Source organism: Ischnura elegans, chromosome 4, assembly GCF_921293095.1.
Source record: "Ischnura elegans chromosome 4, ioIscEleg1.1, whole genome shotgun sequence".
Taxonomy (NCBI): Eukaryota; Metazoa; Arthropoda; class Insecta; order Odonata; family Coenagrionidae; genus Ischnura; species Ischnura elegans.
Window position 1 is genome coordinate 80,243,570 of NC_060249.1, and position 23,245 is coordinate 80,266,814.

At 37.5% G+C, this 23,245-nt stretch overlaps 3 protein-coding genes across 4 annotated transcripts; 1 reads left to right on the forward strand and 2 right to left on the reverse strand.

Moving 5' to 3' along the window:
• Positions 1 to 1,138: 1,138 nt before the first annotated feature.
• LOC124157704 (INO80 complex subunit C) lies at positions 1,139 to 3,146 on the reverse strand. Its single transcript, XM_046532663.1, has 5 exons — positions 2,931 to 3,146; positions 2,692 to 2,832; positions 2,502 to 2,601; positions 2,339 to 2,406; positions 1,139 to 2,261 (listed from the first exon to the last, which is right to left on the reverse strand). The coding sequence occupies exons 1-5, from the start codon at positions 2,955 to 2,957 to the stop codon at positions 2,130 to 2,132; spliced, it is 468 nt and encodes a 155-aa protein (XP_046388619.1). The 5' UTR covers positions 2,958 to 3,146; the 3' UTR covers positions 1,139 to 2,129.
• A 5,798-nt stretch (positions 3,147 to 8,944) lies between these two features.
• On the forward strand, positions 8,945 to 11,497 carry LOC124157706 (gem-associated protein 6-like). Of its 2 annotated transcripts, XM_046532666.1 has the most exons (3): positions 8,945 to 9,257; positions 9,335 to 9,666; positions 11,411 to 11,497. In XM_046532666.1, exons 1-3 carry the CDS (start codon positions 9,082 to 9,084, stop codon positions 11,425 to 11,427), a joined length of 525 nt encoding a protein of 174 aa, XP_046388622.1. In that variant the 5' UTR covers positions 8,945 to 9,081; the 3' UTR covers positions 11,428 to 11,497. The 2 variants fall into 2 exon arrangements, with proteins under 2 accessions (XP_046388622.1, XP_046388621.1); XM_046532665.1 differs by lacking the exon at positions 11,411 to 11,497 and having other exon boundaries at positions 9,335 to 9,733.
• LOC124157705 (alpha,alpha-trehalose-phosphate synthase [UDP-forming]) lies at positions 9,867 to 20,600 on the reverse strand. The gene is made up of 7 exons (XM_046532664.1): positions 19,900 to 20,600; positions 19,282 to 19,435; positions 13,832 to 13,957; positions 13,613 to 13,750; positions 13,390 to 13,507; positions 12,312 to 12,529; positions 9,867 to 11,569 (listed from the first exon to the last, which is right to left on the reverse strand). Exons 1-7 carry the CDS (start codon positions 20,001 to 20,003, stop codon positions 10,070 to 10,072), a joined length of 2,358 nt encoding a protein of 785 aa, XP_046388620.1. The 5' UTR covers positions 20,004 to 20,600; the 3' UTR covers positions 9,867 to 10,069.
• Between the last annotated feature and the right edge of the window lie 2,645 nt (positions 20,601 to 23,245).

Sequence of the window (23,245 nt, forward strand, 5' to 3'; positions counted from 1 at the left end):
GCAATCCACAGGCAGTTCCACTGCAAAATTTTTCTGAAAGCAGCAATTACTTAACAAGAATGGAGATGTAACTGTATTAGGGTGCAGGTTATACAAATACATGGGGTCATGTATTTGCTACAGGTTGATAGTTTTGATGGTTAATACCGCCAGTCACACAATGCTACTAGCAGTATGTTTGTGTGCATACCACTACAGTCCTTAGGCTAAGCCAGAAATTAGAACTTCACAGAGAAAGAAGATGCTTTGGTAGTTCTAGTAGCTTCACAAAGTCAGGAAATCCAGGTTCCCAGGACCTAGTGGGATTTAAACTTCCAGATCCAAGTGATTTGACCTCTGTAATTTTCACTTAGTAGACCACCAATTTACACCCCATATTTCTTGTGCACTTCCAATTGTGTTTGGGCATTGCTAGGGAATACCACATTCACTAGAACTTGGATTTTAAGACTTAGAATATGCGTGACCATCTTCATCAATGTAAATTTTAAAACTGATAAGAACCATAATTTTATTGGCTGCTTATTTTCAATCATTTTGCAATCCAATATCATTTTACAGCTATGGTTTTTGGGCCTAATTTTATACTAATGAAAAAGATATCATCCAAGAACCAGGCAATATCTAAAATAAATATGGTGGTAACTTTGTTCCTTACAGGTTTATTCGGTACAACCTCCACCAGTTTCAACACTCCCATGTCATTTGAAGAGGATAATGACAAGGGAGAGTTGAAACTCATCGAGGTTGTACTGAATAACACTGAGTTGAGTAGACAAGAGTAATCATTATATGTATTAATTTAGCCAGGATCAAGTTCCACAAAGTTCCATTGCAAATAATTGAAGATGTACAATATCTTTGACTTATGTACATATGAATTCATTTCTGTGGGCATTTTGATCTTGATTGGCAAAGCATTCTCAATTCCTAAACGAGATATGCCGTTTTTAAAAATGTCCTACTTTAGTAAGAGTGATGCATTGAGCTTGGGAGTACTATATCTGACATAAGTTGTGCACATCCCGATTCATGCAACATTTTATGTACCCCCAAATAAGAACTAAAAAACCTTGGAGAATGGACGATTAGAAGTGAAATTGGTGAACACAACATGCAAAATAACTTCAATCCACCCTTTCAAGAGATTGGTAAACTGACTTTTATTTTTATGAAGCCCTTTCACTCTTAGGAAAACATGTTACTTCCCTAACACACAGTAATAAGTACTGTCATAATCAATCAATTGCAAGGAAATGCATTTGCTGGCATAAAATTTAACTCACAACCTGTAACATTTTTGGACAGGCAGTTAAGTTTCCTTAAATTTCAGTGCCTTTGATTTACAACTCAACCTCAGAAAATTCTCTTCCATGATCACCGAGAACTTCCTCACCTCACCAGCACATTCCTTCGGTTTCCGGTGCTTCTTTTACCACCCATAGCTACCGCAACATCAGCAACCTATGAGCCTCGCGCCACGGCAATGGCAGCGAATAGGAGAGGTGAATCCTATCTTGTGGGGATGCCTAAGGTGGACTTGGGAGAGCTAACAGCTTTCCAGCGGGCAGTTGACCGCAAGATGTAGTGTGTGTAACAGTTATTCAGGATAATCAAATTATGGTCTTAACAGTGCCTAATCTTTCAATTCTGTACCCTGCACTTCCTCTGATGAACCAGTCTCACTTTAAGAGGAAAACTTATTATTTCACAAATCAGGTACATCAGAGAAAGAAAAAAAATTATATCAATTGCTTCTCAAAAACACTGATGAAGAACTGCTTCATTTCATTATTAATAAATAGAACTTAACACAATTTGAGAGAGAGAGTTATTTTTTAATATAATTTCTAAATGATACCATTGTCAAAATTAAATTGAAATATATGAAACATAATGACACTTCTGAGAATAAGAAATAAAATGGAGACTTTCCCAATACTTATACACAAGTAAGTCAACCCAGATATTTGGAGAAGTTCTAGTTCTTTGGCCTGTTAGGTTTGATCAGTCATCTGCTCACTTAAATGCTTAAACACCACAGCTCCGTAAGCATGTTAATTTCGGCGAATGGAAAAAGATGTCACAATGATATTCACAAACACTGGTAACTGCAATTTACCGATTTATCACCCGACAGGGTTGCTAGCTCTCCTTAACGCAAGATAACCTGCCACAATGTCACTAGGCAATGTCCTAATTGTTTTGAACTCTTCTGCATTCGCGTAAAATAATTTAGTTTGGGGATCCGTATATTTAGCCTACAAAAAAATACAACGAATTAAGGTGGTTTCACATAAAACACAAGAAGAAAACGTCATGAGATAGTTTCACTTACAGGCAATCCCGATATGTCAGAATACTTCTTAGGAGGCTTGTAAGAAGGTAAGGCATCAATTGTACTATCTGAAAACGCAACATTACGAATATTATAATCTCGTAGTAGTATAATTCTGAAAAGTAATCCCTTAACAATGTAATCGTAATTGAGAATAACTCACAGTGCACTAAGTCTTTCCCCCACGGAAGGGCTCTCTCCAATGCAATAATTTGCTTCAGAGACCTCCAAGCCCTCTTTTTGTTATTGGTCTTCTTCGAGTGCTGAAATAGAAGAATCGATTTTTGATATAGATATATAAATATTTCACACATAGCTGCCGGCAATAGTAGCAAATAATACTGGATACCAACCTGAAAAGCAATATTCTTGAAACTGTACTTCGGCTCTTCCTTAATCTCCTCAGCCGAATTTTCTGGGGCAGGTATGGACGCTGGACTGGGAACACCGGATCCACCTACGCTACTCAAACCACTGTCCTGCTCACCCGATTGCTTCAATTAAATAGTGAAGGCATTGGTACAAGTAACATGGAATTTTGAAACAATCAACGCTGACTGACAACTAGCTGCACAATGTTTTGATTACTTACCGAAGTACCAGGCTTTCTTTTTGGCATTATTAATGTATTTTCGAGTGGATGTAAATATTTAAAGTATGGTTTAAACAACTCAATGAATTCTCAACAGCAAAGAGATCTCTTCCCACAAAATCTCTTACGCACTTGGCAGAACTGCGACCAAAGAACCTTTCATGCCATTTCATGCTTTCATCTTTTCATAACCAAACGACCAAAACCTCTGCAACATCTCGCTCGTAGAGACATCTACACCGCAATTGCTCAACCACGAAACTCTCCGCATCGTCCTGGCGGAACCTAAAACGAATTCAAGTACCACGAATCGCGTATGCCTTTAGCAATTTTAGTCTAAAGACAAATTAAAATGTCTTTCAAAAGGATAAAATTTATAATTAGTAATTTTTTCAGTTACTAATGATCATAGCGTGAAGAAAACAAACTCAACGCACTATCATTTATTATTATTATTATTATCATCATTATATTTATTGCACATCATGCAGGGGCAACATGATATGTACACAACATCAAGAGAACCAAGTAAAAATAAATATTAAAGTAAAATATCTATATAATTTTCTAAGTATTATCCTATCCTATCTTATCTCGCTCTTTACTGATAATTAAATAAAAATAATAATAAAATAATAATAAAATAATAAAAAAATAATAAAAATTCAATATATATATTGAATTTTTGGCTCCTTTTAATTAATTATTCTAATTGCCACGAGTTCTTCACTGATTTCTTTCATAGATATCTTGAATTTCATCATAACTAGATTATGATCACCCAGAGAAGTTGCTATAGTATTATATTATATTATAATTGTTGGAATGTATGCAATTCTATCTGTTTGTTTGGACGTTTCCAATATAAATAAAAATAGGTTCGATACGTGTGTATCGGGCAGTCTGGTATTGTTGTCTGACTGGAATGCACGGCTTTCTTATTTCGCTGAACCTTTGTACCTCTTTAATAACAGGTTATGGGCACCCAGTCATTAAGCTTCAATTAGAATCATAATCATCAATTTTCGAGATACATTTTAACAACGACGTTCCGCAATAGTTAACATTGAAATTCTGTCGGAAAAATTTACGCTGAAGAATGGCGGCGGAATATGGAGACGACAGATTCAAAGTTCCTTTGTTCGACGGGAAAGAATACGACGACTGGAAATTTCGGATGGAAACGTTAATGGATGAATTGGATCTCTTAACACTCACAGAGGAAGAACCAGTTTATCCAGGACCGATCCTAAATGAAGCAGCGTCGGAACGTACAGCTCGAGAAGAAGCGAACGCTAAATTACGGAGTCGTGACAAAAGATGCAAAGGACTAATAATTCGGAAGCTTGCGAACAGTCATTTGGAGTACGCAAAAGGAAAAACATCAGCATACAGCGTATGGAAGGAGCTGAAAGATACTTTTGAAAGGAAAGGGTTAGCAACTCAGTTACAAATTAGAAGACAGCTTTTATCTCCGGCTTGTCAACATAACCCGAAGAAAGAAAATCTAGAAAATCATTTTCTTCATTTCGATCGACTGATACGTCAACTGAAGTCAACGGGCGCCAATGTGAGTGAGCCGGATATAATATGTCATTTGTTGCTCACCTTGCCGCAAGAATATAACGTGGTCGTCACAGCCATAGAGACTATGTCTACTGATAGACTAACCTTAGCTTTTGTGAAGAACAGATTACTTGATGAGGAATCCAAGCGATCGTTTTTGGCTAACGGAGAGCAGGATATGAATTCTGAGGTTCCATCTACGACGGCATTCGCTACACAGTCCAAACGAGTAAAGAACAACTATCGGAATACACGGAAGAATGACGTAGCGGAGGTAAAGAATGAAAATAAATTTCATATTCGCTGTCACAACTGTGGTAAACCAGGTCATTTAAGGGCTGAATGCTGGAAGGGTAAAAATAAAAGTGGGCACGCTCATGCAGCCAACGACGATGAAGAATCTTCAGCAGACGACTACGGAATCAGCTTTGCAGCACATGCGGAGATAGAAGACAAGAAGATGACAATGGAGGAGGAATCAACTGCTATGGGAACAAGCTCACAGTCTGAAGGTGAAATAAGTTTTACTTTAGACTCTGCAGCTACTGAGCATTTAGTTGGGGAACTAACTCCTCTCAGCAATGTTACTCCATTGAAGATACCCATCAACATTAAAGTTGCTAAAACTGGACAGCTGATGACTGCCAAAGAAAAAGGGGATATTGATGGTGTTATTTTTAATAACGGAAAATGGGTTAAGTTACACATTGCAAACGTGTTAAGGGTACCTGATCTTGAGATGAATCTCCTATCAGTTCAAAAATTGGATTCTCATGGTTATGGTGTGCTGTTTGCAGATGGAATAGGAAAAATTTTGAAAGGTGGTCGAACAGTAGCAGTTGCCAGGCGCTGTGGAAAATTATACAAAATTATTTTTCGGAGTGCACACACAGCTTGCCTTTCAATGGAAGCAGAACATTTATGGCACCAAAGACTAGGACACATTTCCAAAGATGGTTTAAAGAAATTAACCACACTGGTGGATGGAATTAAAGAAGATAAGTTCAAGAGTATATGCGAGCATTGCGTGACTGGAAAGCAAACAAAACTACCACACATGCACGGAAGACTCAGAGCAAAACGTCCATTGGAACTTGTGCATAGTGATCTGGTTGGACCAGTATCTCCAATGTCATATGATGGGATGAAGTATATAATGACATTTGTGGATGATTATACTCATTTTACTGCTGTGTATTTCTTGAAAACAAAGTCAGAAGCCTTTCATTATCTGAAGATTTATGAGAAAATGGCAACATCTCATTTTTGTACAAAGTTAAGTCGTTTCAGGTGTGATAATGGCAGGGAGTATGTTACCAATGACATTAAAGTGTACTTTGAAGAACGAGGTATACAATTTGAGTCCACAATACCATACACGCCACAGCAAAATGGGGTGGCAGAACGAATGAATCGTACAATACTTGAAAAAGCAAGATGTTTGATACACAGCTCTGGTTTATCAAAAGCTTTGTGGACAGAAGCAGTACTTACTGCTGTATATTTAATCAACAGGACTCCCACAAAAGCTCTGGAAAAGGAAGTTCCAGCTTACCTCTGGTATGGAAAACAACTAGATCTAAATAAATTAAAAATTTTTGGATGTACAGCCTACCTGCACACTCCTAAACAATTAATGAGGAGTAAACTAGAATCCAGATGTAAGAAGTACATTTTTGTAGGGTACTGCACTAATGGGTACAGACTTTGGGATCCAGAACTAAAAAAGATAGTCAGAGGAAGAGATGTAATTTTTGATGAAACGAAGTTCCAAGCTAAGAGGGAATTAGGATACTGGAAAGAAAATCAAGGCGAAAATGAAGAGTACTTCCCAGCAGAGAGAGTTCAAAATTCAGGTGGAGAGCAGAATTCAGGTGGAGAGCAGAATTCAGGTGGAGACAAGAATTTAGGTGGAGAATGGGAAGTAGATGATCAAGTCAGAAGGTCAAGGTGGAGAATGGGAAGTAGATGATCAAGTCAGAAGGTCAGTCAGAGAAAGGAAAAGACCTGCTTATCTAGAAGATTATGATACAGGATATGGAACAGTTTGTGCTATGAGTGCTGAAGCATTTCTTGATGATTTTGGTGTAAGAGTAGAGGACCCAACTACTATCTATGAGGATAATAGTTCATGTATTGCCTGTTTAACAAAGTGGGAACACAAAAGACTTAAACATATGAATGTTAAGTATCATTTTTGTGAGAGACTTAGTTGAGAAGAAAATTCTCCCAGTAAAATATATCCCAACTGCTCAACAGAAGGCAGACATATTAACTAAAGGACTAGTTGGTGAATCTTTTCTCAATCATCGCACTGGTTTGGGTGTGAAGCAAATAGTTTAAACTAGACCTCGTTTAAATTGTTTATATTTATTGTTGTTCTTTTTCTTATTCTTCAGAAAGAAAGATATTTATGTTCTTGCATAACATTTAAAAGAATTTATGTAATGTGTGTTTCCACATTTGAATGCTTGTTTTTTTTCGTGTTTTTGGACATTGCTAGAATTGAGGTGGAGTGTTGGAATGTATGCAATTCTATCTGTTTGTTTGGACGTTTCCAATATAAATAAAAATAGGTTCGATACGTGTGTATCGGGCAGTCTGGTATTGTTGTCTGACTGGAATGCACGGCTTTCTTATTTCGCTGAACCTTTGTACCTCTTAAATAACAATAATGATGATAGATTCTAAAGAATATTTTTATCATGACATATCACCCCGTTAAAAAAACTAAAAAAGAAACACCAGATAATGTTCTTCTTATCATAACACTTTGTCGCGCCGCAATTTTACCTTCCATTTGCAACCTTCATTTATTAGTATTTAAATTTTAGACTGTGCATGCTTGTTGTCGAGGTTTTGAGTAAGTTTGGCATGATTGACGAAAAATACCAGGAGAAATGAGGACTTGCACTACACTATATTTTAGTGAGAGAGAGGTTTAGGAACCAAATATGTAAAGAACTGCAAAAGCACACTGGAGTAGATCGACAGTGATCATCGCAGGAATGGTCGGGGGGTGACTGTTGATTGGGGGTCCTCGGCGTGGGCTCATGATGGGGCCTTTCTTATCGGGGAATGCAGGGGTCCTTCTCCGAAAAATTTACATGCCCGGAAGTGGACTTTGACTCTGTTCTGGCTCCGAGAACATATAGATAAATATTAATAAAAAAATGGCAATTTGGTCAGAAAAAATACTATGAAAAGTGCTTTGAAAAGTTTAATTGGAGATGTCAAAAGGTTTCACCAAAGATTTGAACCAAGCCAGTCAACACAAAAATTATGGCCACAATTTGGCAGAATATGTGGTTTACCTGTGGCAGTTATGGCTAGCCACATCTTGCCATATTATGGCCCAACTGTGGGTGCCATGTGGCAAGCTGTAGTTTGGCTTGCAAAAACGCATGCATAACTTAAGGTCACAGCCAAGTTGGAAATAAAAAACAGGGTTTTAAGTAATGGGTTTTAAACTAATTTTAACACTTTTCATAATAAAAAAAAACTTCATCGTTAAAGAAATATTTTTTAAATTCATGATTTTTCAATACATATTTTGCTTTCTTTTATGACGGTGCATTAGGCTTGGATACCCAGAGAAATCTACCGTCCACTGCGCTTTAATTATGCGCATACCATACCATCGAGTTCAATGAAACAAAAATCCTCTGCAAGGCAAATTTGGGATATTGGGATTGATCAAACGTTGGCAGAAATGTCCATCCTGACCCGGCTGACTTCCCGTGAAGACTTCATCAACAAGATTCATCGGGAAAGCACTAAATCCTTCATCATTTACATTGATGTAGTAAATGAAAATTGTAATGTTTTATTATAATTTATGGTTCACATTTAATATTCCAAAATCAGTTTTTTTTGCATGGAATGGTGGCCTTGATGGGCATAGCCAGGATTGAAGGAGGTATTTTATAAATAGAACAAAAGAATTATTATATTAGCATTTATGTATTTGGGGTGGAGCATTTTTGTCTTGCCAAAATGTGGCTATCCGTACTCGTGACACATCATGACCGGGGATAAAATACATTGTGGTGCCATGATGGCAACCCACTATGGCCATAATTTTTATGTTGACTGATGGGTGGGCAGTCGGCATTCTTGCTCTATACCTGCCACCATGCTACCAAAAACTTTCAAGGAGAGAGCGTAGAAGTTGGTTTACAGCGTAACTGGTGTACATAAGAAGCACAAAATACATCTAATAATAAGCTGTCCTGATTTCGAGACATTTTTTCCTAAATGTGCATCTATGGTGTTCTACGCATATTTTCCCATTGATCAAAAATATTCTAGCATCTTATTTCGTGGACGTGGATTTAATTCTAATATGACGCGAAATTAAAAAAAAAACTTTTACCTACCAACATTTGTATCCGTCATTTTCAATTTTGAAAAAAAGCGCCACGAATATTGAAGACAGTTGACCCACGAAATGCACATCTGATGCGTTGCCTCCGAGCCGAGCGATTCAACTGGTCATGTAAACATGAAAAGCACTAAGTTTTTACAAACATCTGTATTATTTTTAGGTAAAATTGTTTGTTAATGTGAATAATTATAATATTTTATGGAGCAGTTTGGAAGGAAAATGGATAGTGTAGAAATTACTCCGACGGATAGCACTCTCCTGAAGAAAGATCCTGTTCACTTAAGGAAATTGGTTGATTGTGTCGTGAAAGTTACATCGGTTGATGGCAAGCAAAGCCTTGGCCTTGTGTATACAATTGATCCTGTGTCAAATAGGTATGCATGTTTCTTTTTACAGGTCGTCATTGTCACCAGGCCATCGGAATACGAGTAATGCATATTTTTTATTGCAGTGTGGTTTTACTAAAAACTGATGGCTCCGCCGAAGTCATTGTTGGACATTCTGTGAAGCATATTGAACCATCATATTGTGAAATAACTATACCTCATTTAAACATATTGTCGCAAGAAAAAGAAGAAGTTGATGGGAAAGTTTGTGAGGCTTCAAGGGTTAAATTGAAGAATTGGTTGCTGGAAAACAGAATACCCATTGAAGAAGAAGGAGACGTATTAGTTGTAAACAATATTTTAAAAATATACCCACCATACGGTTGTGATCAGTGTGTTTGCACTAATACAGTGATGCTGGACAAAGTGCACCGTTTGATATCTCAGATGCTGAAAGGTACTGTTAATTCACCGTCGTTGAACTGAATTTTATTAAATGAACTTAATTGTCAAATTCCCATAAAGATATATTTTATTATTAAAATGATATATTAGCAACATTTTCATTAAGTACAAAAGCGACGTACAAATTTTACAACAAAATAATTTTTTACTTACCTCACCTAAACAGTATCTTGATAAATGTTTTGAGCGTGATTGTTGACATAGTTACTGTTCAAAAATAAAAATAACTTCGGTGTACACGAGGAATTGTTTTGACAACACTTTCTTTCATCCTAAAAGATGAACATTGATATCCACTATTTTTAATACACAACTTCTTCGAGCTCAACACAAAGTCACATTAAACTAGCTACAAACTATTTACTGAAGCAATTCATCTATTACTTTCAGAAAACTTAATTAGATCCTAAATCTTGAGGTTTGGATACAAAAGAAACATCAAGTTTCACATTTCCTAATGCTCTCCCCTCTGTGAGCATCCGGCTGCTCATGTAATGCTCAACCCATTTCAATAAAGCAAGAATTGACTCAGTGCCTGGTAGCCTTCGGTCAGCAGCTGTTCTGACACATGGTGAAATGGTAACCAAGAAAGTAGCAGCCATACCTTTCAGGGCCCTCATGGCATCTTCATCCGTAACATCATCACCAGCATATATGACCCTAACCCTCTCATTCCAGTCCACACCAAAAGCTGTGCGCAAAATGTAGATAGAAGCTCTACCTTTGTCCCACTGCACTGGCGGCCGTGCTTCTAGAGCACAGTGTGCTTTACCTGCTGAGAATCCAAATCGCTGAATTATTGATTTAGCCTTATTTGCCATTTCTGCTCGCAATGCAACGGGCGTTTCTCTGTAATGGAAAGTGAGTAGGGCACCCTTATTTTCCACCCATGCACCATCATGGCAGACTTCTTCCTGAAGCGTCTTTAGCAATTCACTGACTTTCCCCTCATATTCCACAGGCATAGGATGCACAAATTTGGTGCCATCTGGATGCAAGATCTCAAGTCCATGGTTTCCTGCGTATGTTATTCCTTCTATCCCTACCATAGCCTTGACATTGTTAACATTTCGTCCTGACACGATGGCTACATATACATCTGGTGTCTTAGCAAGTTTTTCAAGTACATCCTTGGTTTCCTTTGGTAACACTGCAAGGTCTGGGTGTGGTGCAATTGGAGCAAGGGTTCCATCATAGTCCAAAAGAAGAGTAAGCTTGTGAGATAAACCAATGTATCCAGAAAGGTATTCAAAATCATCTATTGACATTGGTAACATTGACAAAGGAATCTGATCTTCTCCATTGGCATAGCCCATTTCTTTTAGAAAAGAATTCATCCAATAATTAACATCATTCAGTCGTTCACGGTGTCGAAGGTGATTCATACGAACTTGCCTCTCATCTTCTGGCATAGTTAGTGCACGATGAATTACAGAGGCTGCATCATCAATCTCATAAGGATTAACCAGAAGGGCTTCTTGCATTGTTTCCCCTGCACCAGCAAATGGGGATACTATTAAAACACCTGGCTCATTTATCCTACATGCGACAAATTCCTTTGCAACTAAATTCATTCCATCGCGCAATGGAGTCACCAGTGCAACAGCTGAATCCCTATAGAAAGCAGCCAATTCTTCTTGTCCAACACAGCCATAAATGTATCTGATAGGAGACCAATTTGGTGTGGTAAACCTACCATTAATATGCCCAACTAATTGATCCACCTCCTCTTTCAGTTCCTGGTACTCTTTGACATCAGTTCTTGATGGGACTGCAATTTGAAGGAGTGTCACACATTCACAGTGCTCTGGGTGTGATTCTAGTAGACGCTCAAAAGCCCTCAATCGCTGAACTAGTCCCTTGGTGTAGTCAAGTCTGTCAACGCCTAGAATTACCTGTGGACAAAGATGGAGTGAAATTAAAGAGTTAATTTTTTGAAGTTTCATATGGATGTACGTGGGAAATTGAGGGATGGTACACAATAGACGGTAAGGCAACTTGATGTAACTGAGGTTAAAAACAAAAAAATGTTTTGTCTACCATTAGCACCAAACAGATGCCTCAACAGCACCACTACAAACGTTAAAGGAAATATTTTTGACTAAATGAAACTAAAGGACAAGGTGGCAAAGAGAAACCTCAAAATTTCAATAAAACTACAAAGAATTTTGCAAAAATTATCATACAAAAAGTTTCCGGAGGAATCTGCAATACTTCAGGAGGTGGTAGGGGAGACAATTTCAAGCATTTTTTGCCCTATAAATATGGGGTTGCAACTCCTTAGTTACTGACCTATGGCAACGCAAACATTTCGTTGATTATAATTTGCAGTTAACTATTCCTAAGCCTTTTCTTTTAACTCTTCTACAGCAACTCTCTTTCATATAAATGCCTCCTTAGAAAATACAATATAAAAGAGTTACCAATATCTAGTTTTTGTGTACCACCCTGTACATACTTATCTACAAAGTTGATTGCCAGAATACAAGTCTTAAATCCTTACATATTCATTGAAGGATTACAGATACACTATACTTATGTGCAACACTGGGAGCAAGGATTTCAATGACTACAGAAAAAAGGCAAAAACTTTATATTTCAACGGCATGGAGATTCCCTGACTAAAAATTTAGTTACCTTTTGCTTTGTTTGTGGCATTAAACAAGGAGCTTTTTTGGCAAGGTGAACGAAATGATCGAACGGTACCCCAATCGGCAAAGGGCGAACTCTGACAGTTCTACCAGCATGCTCAACAAGAAGATTTTTCCTGTCAACTCGGCACCCAAGGCGTCTTTCACAGCAATCAACAAAATTCAAGCAGTAATCCTTAATATGGAAACCCACCATATCACAACCTGTAAATACAGCAAATATAATGACAGAAAATCTTTGGGGTAAAATTAATACTTGATAAAAATTAATACCACTCCTTGGGACTTTCCACGGTTTTAGATAATAAACATCTAGAACATCAGATTGATAATAAAATAAAAATTATGAAAGAGTGAGGGAAAGCTTGCCAACTTAGTAAAATAATGCCTTGTGTAAGATTAAAGTTGTCCCTTTATCCACACATTTTCTATTTTTTTTCATAAGTTTTTATGTTATTTATATAACAACATCAGAGCTAAGTAGAGCTTCCAGTAAAGTTAACATCTTACACAAAAATAGAAAGGGAGGAAGGATTTCTAGAATTGGGAGGGACTTAAAGCATACTCAAGGACCGAGACCAGGCGGGAAACATAAACACAACTTCTGGATTTAACAAAATTTCCAGGGAACAGTATTCAGTCATTAATTTATTTCTGCTAGCTGGTAAGTTTAACCTGCTTTCACAATTTTAAATCACAAGTTATTTGAATGAAAATTACTGATTAATTAAAGGCCTACGACCTACTCTTTCAGCCTGAATGATTACATGAACCAAATACATAGCTCAGATTTTATTTCTGTTCATGCATTCACACAAACTGGGTGGTAATAAAAAATATCTAAGTTAATAGAGGACTATTACAGAGGACAATTTTCTCTAAGCAGAAAATTATTTACATGTCCCTACTTAATAAGAATTCTAGTCAAAGAAGGCAATAAGGGGTCAGATATTTTGGATGGAGAAATTTTTGAAAGATATAAAAGGGTATATTTTTAAAAAAGTGATACATACTTCTAAGCATTCATATGGTTTTAATCCAAAAGCATTTCCTCCTGCACTTACCTAGTACTCCCTGAAGTACTTCATCATCCCATGGAAAGAGCCTGAATATGTCCCATGGAGGGAATGGTATATGCAAAAAGAATCCTATTTTACAGAGCAAGTTAGCATCTTCAGCTTCCTAAAATGCGATAAAAAATGAAATATTTGGGTGAATGAATATTTAATTTATATAATGCATGGTATATCTACAAGCAGCAAGAAATAAGCTTAAAAATTTTATTACCTGACGAATGGTATTGGCAGCTAGCATTAAATGGTAATCATGGATCCAAATTAAGGGAAATTGATTTGAAGAATTTCCAGATTTTTTCAGGGCCTTTATGGCATGATGCGCAAACATCTGGTTGACTTGAACATATGCCTAAAAGAAACAGAACAACATGCTTAAAATTGATATTTAAATTTGCATCACTCTAGAGTAAAGCCTTGAGTATTCACTGACCTTCCAGTTATCAGCCAAAAATATTGCTCTATCTGGCATTGAATGGAAAAGAGGCCAGAATGTAGCATTACAGAACCCATTATAATATTTATCAAAAAGTTCCTTTTCAACTGTAACTGGCACCACCTAGGAAAGATTGGAAAATAATTGGAATTTATGATAAATGTAATACAAATAATAATAAGTATATTGGTCAAAAATATTCACACAATAAATAGACCTCATCACAAAAAAAGTTTAAGAGCACACACACAACTACAAAAAGTAACAGAAATACTCATTTTACAGTAGAATATCATTTGTGTATTTGGTAAAAAAAAAACTTATCCAAAAATGAAGCATGCATAGCAAACCAGGAGTGGATCATTTTCTTAAACTTAGTCATGCTGGTCATTCTAGCATAAAAAGGTAAATGGTTCAAGAGCCTGATTCCTAAAATTTTGAAAAGAATATCTACAATACGCTAACCTACATTGAACAAGAGAGAGAATTATACTACTTCTTGAGATGTAGTTGTGTAGCTTTCCTATAGGCATACCAAAACTCTACACACCCATACTAATTAGGCAAAATGTAGGCTGCATTTTCCGGGTTTCACCGAGTCGCGGTTGTGTTGGAGACAACAGTTTCTCCTGCATTCCAGCAGGCGTCTTCAGGTCAAAGTGCTTATGCCACGTTTTGACCGCCGTTATATAGTCAGCCCAGTGGTGTATTTTCTCCCTGATTGATCGCCTTGTGGCCAATAGTATAGGGGTATGGGGCGAAGAGTCTCTTCCACGAACTGTGGAGTTGGTAGCTATCCTCTAGATTGAAATCAAGAGGATCTTTATGTATTTCAATCGCCCCTTGGATGATCCTCGGAAAATATCGGGATTCTCTGGCGATTACTTTTGTTTCTTCCCAGTTGATATCGTGTCCAGGTTCACTTAGAGTATGCTCAGCCAAAGCTGACAGATGGAATTGTTTATTTTTCACCGCTCTTCTATGTTCTCGTACGCAGCACTTCACAGCTCTCCCGGTATGCCCGATGTATGACATACCGCAACTGCATTCAATTTTGTAAACTCCTTCGTAGGCGTGAGGTGAGATATGGTCTTTAGGAGTCAGAAGAAGTTCTCTAGTCTTCTTAACACAGTTGAAGAGTATTGTAATGTTGAATTTTCTAAGGAGTCTCGCGATTTTTTCACTGCTGCCTGCCACATAGGGGATTGTAGCATAACCCGCTGCATAGGGTTTCTCCGTTTTTGTCATCTGGGCACATGGGTTTCTCCATTTTTGTCATCTGGCCACATGAAGAGCAAGATCAAGGCAGTGGGTTATGCTACAATCCCCTATATGGCAGGCAGCAGCGAAAAAATCACAAGACTCCTTAGAAAATTCAACGTTCACTTAGAAACCAGTAAAATGCAGCCTACATTACCAGCGCACCGTGGAAGCCTTCCCACCAACTTAAAAGCCAAAACTTTTCAAATTTATGAATTTACAGAGCTCCCATAATGGTGATTTTATTAGATTTCTAATAGCTTTTTTTGTCTTAGAAATGCAGATTTGATATTCAGGGCATTTGCCCTGTGTCTCCTTGTTTTTCTTCTCTTTGCAATATACGTCTCCAAACTCCAATAACTCAGTCAATGTGGTGGTACCATGAACATTTAATACATATTATTTTCAGTACTTTGAATTGAAATTTCAAGTGATTTTAAATTGCAAACTACATTTTATAAAAATAAAAATTACAATGTTGAGTGAGCAAGACATGATTGAGGTACATTCTTATATTTTTAAAGGGTTTGGTATCATTAATTCTTACTGCATACATAATCAGCTAGCAAATATGAGCCACTATAAAGATAAAATCAGTGCTCTCCCCATTACTGTATAAGCAAGCAAATAATGGGCCAAGGAATGGATAATATACTTATATGGGAATAATACCCGAGTATCTGAATGCATATGATGCACAAGAAGACAATAACGAGGGGTGACCTTATTTGATGTTTGAAATTTGCTGCTCCTGTAGATATAATGTAGGATGAGTTTTTGTATAAAAATTTATTGGTCTGAATCATGTGGTAATACTTCACATCCATGTCAAATTAATCAGTGCCATGGAGGAAAGTGATGCTACGGAGAATGAAAAACAATGAAGAAAATTCTAGTCTCATTACAAAAAAATAATATTCATTGCATTGAGATGTGAGAGAAAATAAATCCATTTACCTGTAATAACTAACTACCTTAGGAATCAGTTCATGATGTTCAAGCCAATGCTTGAAATACTTGTCGTGTCAACAAACAAACTAGCGTACACATATTTGGTACAGTTTTTCAATGAAAAACAAAATTTGCACATTTTTTACCTTTATGTAATTTTTAAAGTACATATGCCTTTAACTTCCATGTATATGTTGCCCATAGATACTAATACATAGTTATCCATTCCCATAGTGAAAACAATGCGGCCCCACAACAGCAGCAATAGAAGGGACTTGGAGCTATAATTTGGAATGGCATCAGTGTTATTCAACATAGCCCGATATAAAATCTGAGTTAAGTAAACCACCATATTCTCTTTTTTCCCCCTACATCTTGATCTATGAATAACAACATACTATATTAACTCATAGAAACCTCATAGAAAATGCCGGTGAAAAAAAGAGGTTGCATGGCTTACACGAATCCTCCATATTTTCATGTAAGCTGAGCACCATTTTCTCCCAAATTTCTATCGCTTATTTCTCCAGAGTTTAGCATTGATAAATAATGTCAGAATTACATTTCTGATATTATGTAGCTTTAATAATTATGGTATCATAACTTAAATTTATCGATTCTCCAATAAATCACATGTTCCTACATCAGACCGCACCCAAAAAGTGCTGAGAAGTTATTTGCTCACGAGCCAGCCGAAAAATGGGGTTGCGCACGATACATGAGGGTGCGGCTCGCATGAATAAATACGGTAGGTGTACATGCCACTAACCCTACTTATGGAGGATTTATGGCAGAGTGAGATCCTCTAGTAAATTTATCTTGGTTTTTTCTCTAATCATTCAAATTTTCTGCCAATTTATAATGTAAAAAATTGATGTTCATATGGTTGTTTCTCAGCTACAAATTATCAAAGCTGATGCTTCGTCAAACACCACCAAAAACCCATACCATTTATGTAACAACTGGAGTAAAATAATGAAATTATAGCTTCATTAAAATAGAAATGCAACCAAAAAACAGCACAGAATCAAAAAATATGAAAATTAAAGTGAAGCTTCTGCATTACAATATGTATTTTAATCTTTAGCCATTTTGTACCTAACCTCAAGTGCCAAACATTTCCATTCTATTCCATCAGGAATATAATATTAATACCAAAAATTCAGGGCATAGTTTTTATTGGTAGCATTTGGTGGCACATCAGGGTTGGGTTTATACATAACTGAAATTTACTGAATCTAAGTTCTTTCACTGTAATAGCAATATATGTTTTACTTAGGTATTTTAAGAATATGTAAAGAACACAGGCAAATTTTAGTAATCGGGCATTATTCCAAATGGTTGGAGAGTATGAGTCATAGAATGATTACGACAAGGGGGATACTAAAAAGGGAGATTGGGCAAGGAAATTTTAAGCGTGTGGCAAGTAGGGAATGACGTAAATGTCAGAGGGAGAGAATTCAGGTCAGAAAATCCAAAAAAAGATGCATGGTGTTCGAGAGAGCACCACTCAGTAAACATAAATTCATAAATAATGACTGATCCTTCCAAAAGAGATATTGCACTTCTCAGGGAAAGTAGAGAAAGGAAAGTAGGAAAGAGTTTGGATCTGCAAACCCTGGAGCTCAATTTTAAGCAAAAAATATTTGCCTACACATACTGTCGGCAAAGAAGCATATGGTTTCCCTGGTTGGTGAAGGTCATAGGTAATTCTTGAGTGAGGTATCTTTTCTATTGAGATGGAAAGTGGAGTAATCATAAATAACGTGACATTTGCCTGGATTTCAAATGTTTTTTTTTCTCAGGCAACCCTGTTTGGATCTTAAAGTCACTTTACCTAACAAAATACGTTATTGGATATCAGGAGCATCTTCAACACAGACCAAGTAAGGGTGGGGGCACGGGGAAGCAGCCCCGTGTATTCTGTAAAATTTTTAAAGAATGCAGTCCTTAAGGTGTCTCTCCAATGACAGTTTTCAATTAACCAGCTCGATAAACAACATTTCAAAATAATTGATGATATCTAAAGGCCACTTGCCTACGCGCATCACACCGAAGAGGTATTATCGCTGAGAGGCATGCATACCACCAAGGCACCATTGAAAGTAATGAAGCACCCCTCCCCCTACCAAAACAACATCTTTGATTTGCCCCTGCACTCAGCATGGTTTTACATGAGCTGCATGAAACAAAAATGTAAAATTCTATTTACTCATTGTTGGCTCTATAATTTGATGTTATATTCTTTAAAGGTTTTGAAAACCTGTCACTTTTTTCCATTAGAAGTCACATTACACCATTTCATCTTAGAGAAAATCAGCAGGTCAATGGAAATTGTTCTTCTATCAGCCACAGGTCAAGATCATGCCCATAGACGAGTTCTTGAATGAACATGTTAATGCCTTGAACTTGCTCACTCTTTCCTATCATGAGTTTATTCAGACTTAATAAAACCCTAATCTGTTGAAACTTTGCTATATTACACTTTCGAAAAAGCTGAATAACAATCAGGGATCTGAAAATACAGGGAGATGGAGGAAAGGTCACAGAAGTGGTCACCACCACTAATCAAAAGAATCGAGAAATCTCGATAAGATTACGGGCAAGGTAGGGTCATAACAGAGAATTTAGGGAAGGAGTTCTCTGAAGAAAAAGTGTCTTCAAAGTATAACTGCACAAATGAGTACATTAGTCGTTTGTGTCACCTTATGACGAGATGATACAATTAAGACGTAGAGTAAATGGTGAATCTATATAAACAGGCTTCACTTTAAGCCATTCTGTATTTAACCGGTCTCCTAAAATTCAGTGGAATTTCCCATACTCTACAGTGGTAGTTTGGATCCTTATAATTCACTGAAAATTGGAAACTACTTTCATAAGTTTCAAAAATAAATCTCTAAGCATTCTTTTATTGTAACAGGGTGTAAATAATGCACAATTGACTTTCTAGCATATCCTCAGGTATGGTAAAACACAGTATTCATTTTCCATTGAGAACTGGACACCACACTATAAAGGTTAAGTTTCTACATCCTCACTCTCACCCAATGGTGCAATTGCATGCTGATGGGTGAATTTAGTATCCAATTAATTTTTTTCTCTTCAAGACTCCTCCTTCCGTGTCCAAACCCTCACTATAATAACCCTCATCTGTAAATTTTGCAATAACATGGGCAATCCCTCATAAATTCTGACAAAATTTCATCATTCAACAGGTGTCGATTTACACTCACCTGTTTCGATAGCAATCCGGCTGTTGGGGTGCTGTCATTAGCATCAGACTCGGGAATAGTTTCACCTTCCTCAAGTTGGATTCCCGGCCATCCAACCCACAGACCTTGACAGCGTATTACCACGGGAGCTACGGCAGTAACCAATCCACCGGCGCTAATTTAGTCATAAAAAGGACAAATCACGCTCGTATGTAGACTCGAAAAACACTCAATTGCAAAAGCAGCACCAGGAATGACCTTCTGGGTGGGTCACTTTCTTAACAATCGAGGAAACATTTAACGCTGACCGAACACCCAACGCCTCTTTATTTAAACATGAATACGTGTGATTCGGTTAGTAATAGATAATACTTAATAGTAACATATAAAATACTTTAAAATTTAAGAGTAAAAAAATTACAACAAAATATTCTTCAAATGATTGCAACACACGGAACGGAAAAGGAACTATAACCATGCCGGCAAAAAGTAGGTACGCATACAAATCGCAACAAGGGATATTTAACTTGTTTCTTTACTTGAAACAAAATAAAATATTATTCGAAAATTAAATACTAAGCGGGATATGAACACCTAGATAGTGTTCTTAACCAAAACGAAGACATTTCGAGAATGTACCTTGCTTTTCTCTCGAGTTCCCCTGTTTCCTTTCTCTTCAACACAAAAGGAAGCCTGTTGGAAATGACAATCAAAGACTTCACGTCCACAGCGAATCCACTCATTTTCACAACGCTCAAAACTAGAAACCACACGCTTCAAAAAGAGGTAGCACTTCTAAATGAAAATACTTCGCTGACAACCACACCTACGCCGACTGTCACCATCAGCTGACCGCGCTCAAATGAAGAGCGGGAAGTACGATCCGCCTTTGTCCTTGTTAGCAACCTTTGAGTTGGAGGAGTCGGCGTCTTACTCAATAGCTGTTTTGAACATTCTCTGATAACCTCTCTCAAAGATTTTAGGTCAAATCACTTCATTCACTGCAGCGATGGTGCTTTTATACCCTGCTAGGTATTTCCTTCTATCGTTTTCTGGCAATAGAACCTGAATTACGTGTAGGAAATAGCCTATTCAGGGTCGAAAGTTGAAGATAATTTATTCTGTTTGTCACTAAATCACTCACTCGCGTTCGCATATTCCAAGTAACTTCCTTCCACTCCCCAGTTACCGTATTCTTCGCGATATGAGCGTACAATAGAACATCAGCGTAATCGCAATCGCGGTATACATGCCTCCGCCGTCAACACATTCACTCGAAATTCATCCCCGAAATACTTCTTGAAAAACAAAATGAAGCGTTGTGGTGAATACAGAAAAATATCCGAAAATTACGACATCGCAAACAATGTACGCAGCTCGTAAATTTATTATCAATGTAAAATACGAACTTATTTACTAGCCTATAAAATTTTACATATATGGATGCCGGTAAACTGGCATGGTCGTAACCCTTGAGGGTCACGACATATCTCCAAATTAAAATGTCAATATCTCAAATGATTTCGCCGAATTACACAACATATTACGCATTTCAGTGAAAATCGGCCTACCAGCACGACGCAATGAAATTAGAAAACCCTAAACGTGGAGAAGCGTAATACGTGGAAATTCACGCATTATATATTTTCAGTTTTGCCGTCACAAGGTGTCACTAAAAGATAATATGCATGGTTATGTAGGTTTAGCACTGCTCTTATCGATGAACGACCAATCTAAAGATGGAATCACGCTTACCCTGAAAAATGCTATCTAGAGCGGACTAGTTACGCAGTGGGGAAATTAAAGGTACAAGTCTTACAAGATAGATAAAAGTCGGGTCATAAACATTGACGACTTAATCCATCAGTTGATCAGTTAAAACAGATCAAGATCTATGTTTCTACGAGAAAACAACTTTAAAATACCAGAACAGCAATTTCTTTTCAATGATACGATTCTATTACGTTGAGTACACACGTAGGGAATATCAACGCCCTCTTCATATTCATGAAATGACGAAATGGCTTTCATCAGGAAATCCTGCGTCTAACCTTGGTAAAGATAGAGCTGACGCACACGAGCCACTGCAATCTACCTTGCAGTGCGGTGTCACATAATTCACAGGAAAGGACACAATTCTCAGATTAGCCGAGATAGGCCTAAGTTCACATAACCGCATCAAAATGGAAATTGGAATACTTAAGGAACAAATTTCTTCAGCGAGTTTCCGCGCACAAATAATGATTTAGAACATTTAAATGCCTCTACATCATCTAAGTGATTCTGGCTTCATGTTCGTCAGGTTAAAATGAATGAACAGTAGTGGATCCAAATGGGCCAAGTAGGCCATTCTCTTTTCCCACCTCTTCCCTTAGGTTTCAAAAAATATGTTAACACACCCCCATTGGAGGGACATTTGATTACCACACATCCCATCCTACCCACCAGCTGAGATGAACCAGTGTTCACCTTATTGCATCTTAAGGGAAATAAGGATATTTCAGAAAGTTAATTGCCACATTGAGTGTTTCCTCACATGACCTAAGATTTTGTATGCTAATGACGTCTGGCTATTTTGGCTTGGTGCCCTGCTTACAGTGGGAAACTTAAATATAGAAGTAAAGAAACAATTTATAAGAACCTATAATTGGAGTATGCTCCTATACGGAAGTGAGGCATGGACAATGACTGCAGCGAAGAAAGCAACGATAGAGGCTTCGAAATGTGGAGCTACAGAAGAATGATGAAAATCAAATGGATCGACCGAGTTAGTAACGAGGAAGTCCTAAGAAGAGTAGGAGAGAAGAGGAGCCTCATGAAAACCTTAATAAGAAGACGGAACAACCTTATAGGCCACATCTTGAGACATGATGGCCTGATAAAGACAATCGTCGAAGGACAAGTGGAAGGCAAGAACGGAAAGGAAGACATCAAACAAAATATATGGAACAAGTAAAAGAGAGATGTGAAAGAGAAGAAATACGTAGGTGTGAAAAGATTAGCTGATAGGAGAATCGAGTGGAGAGCTGCGTCAAACCAATCCTAAGATTGCTGACCAGTGATGATGATGATTTACGCAAATTGTATTTCAACAATCCATCTTGCGGCTGTGCAACATAATCTGACTTAGATACAGGAGACACCAACTCTTTCTTTCAAGCACTTGGTCCAAGGGGGGGGGGGGGAAATTGTGTGAAGGGGAGACATGCACTGTGAATTATTAGGGAAAACTCATCATATTGACCTAGTAAGAACGTAGGGTTGAGGCTGAGTTGGAAGGCCAGGGGAATGGGAATTTTGCGAAGTAGCTGAAAGCTGGGGAGATGGGTTGGTAAGTCTGTAAGTCACTAGGTGGAGGAGGGTGAGGGTTCTGGAGGAGGAGTTTAAGCAAGGGTTAATGGAATAGCAAGGCCTCCCAATTCAGCCTCAACCTTACTTTCTTACATTGCCAATAAGGTTGGTTTTCCCCAATGATGCACTCTATGTCTCTTCCCTTTGCAAAACCTATCCACATCTTTTGTCAAAAATCCTTCTTCCCCATCCAACCCCGAGGATTTAAGAGTTGGTATTTCCTGTATCTACACCAAATGATGTCGCACCACAGTGAAGCCAGTCATATGAAATTGAATATGTGAAATTAACAAAGTTATTTTATTTAAAATGTAATACCTATCTCATAAGGGAGGTAGTCATAACCCTCCTGCACCGCTAAATTACGATATATGTATATAATATTGTGTTTAACATGTTCTTGCAGACCTAAAATTCCACTATTTTATTTGGATGAAAATGCCCTAATAGTTTCAAGCAGTGGCATATTCACTGTGAGTGTTAGTGGGGGAATTTCTCACTCTCCTGAGATTGCAAAATAAATAAAACTGACTCAACGGAAGGGTATTCAATAACTCACTCATCACTCCCTCCATACAGCATATTCATTAACTCCTTAACTGCTAGCCCATTTCAGGTGGGGTGTGCAAAGACT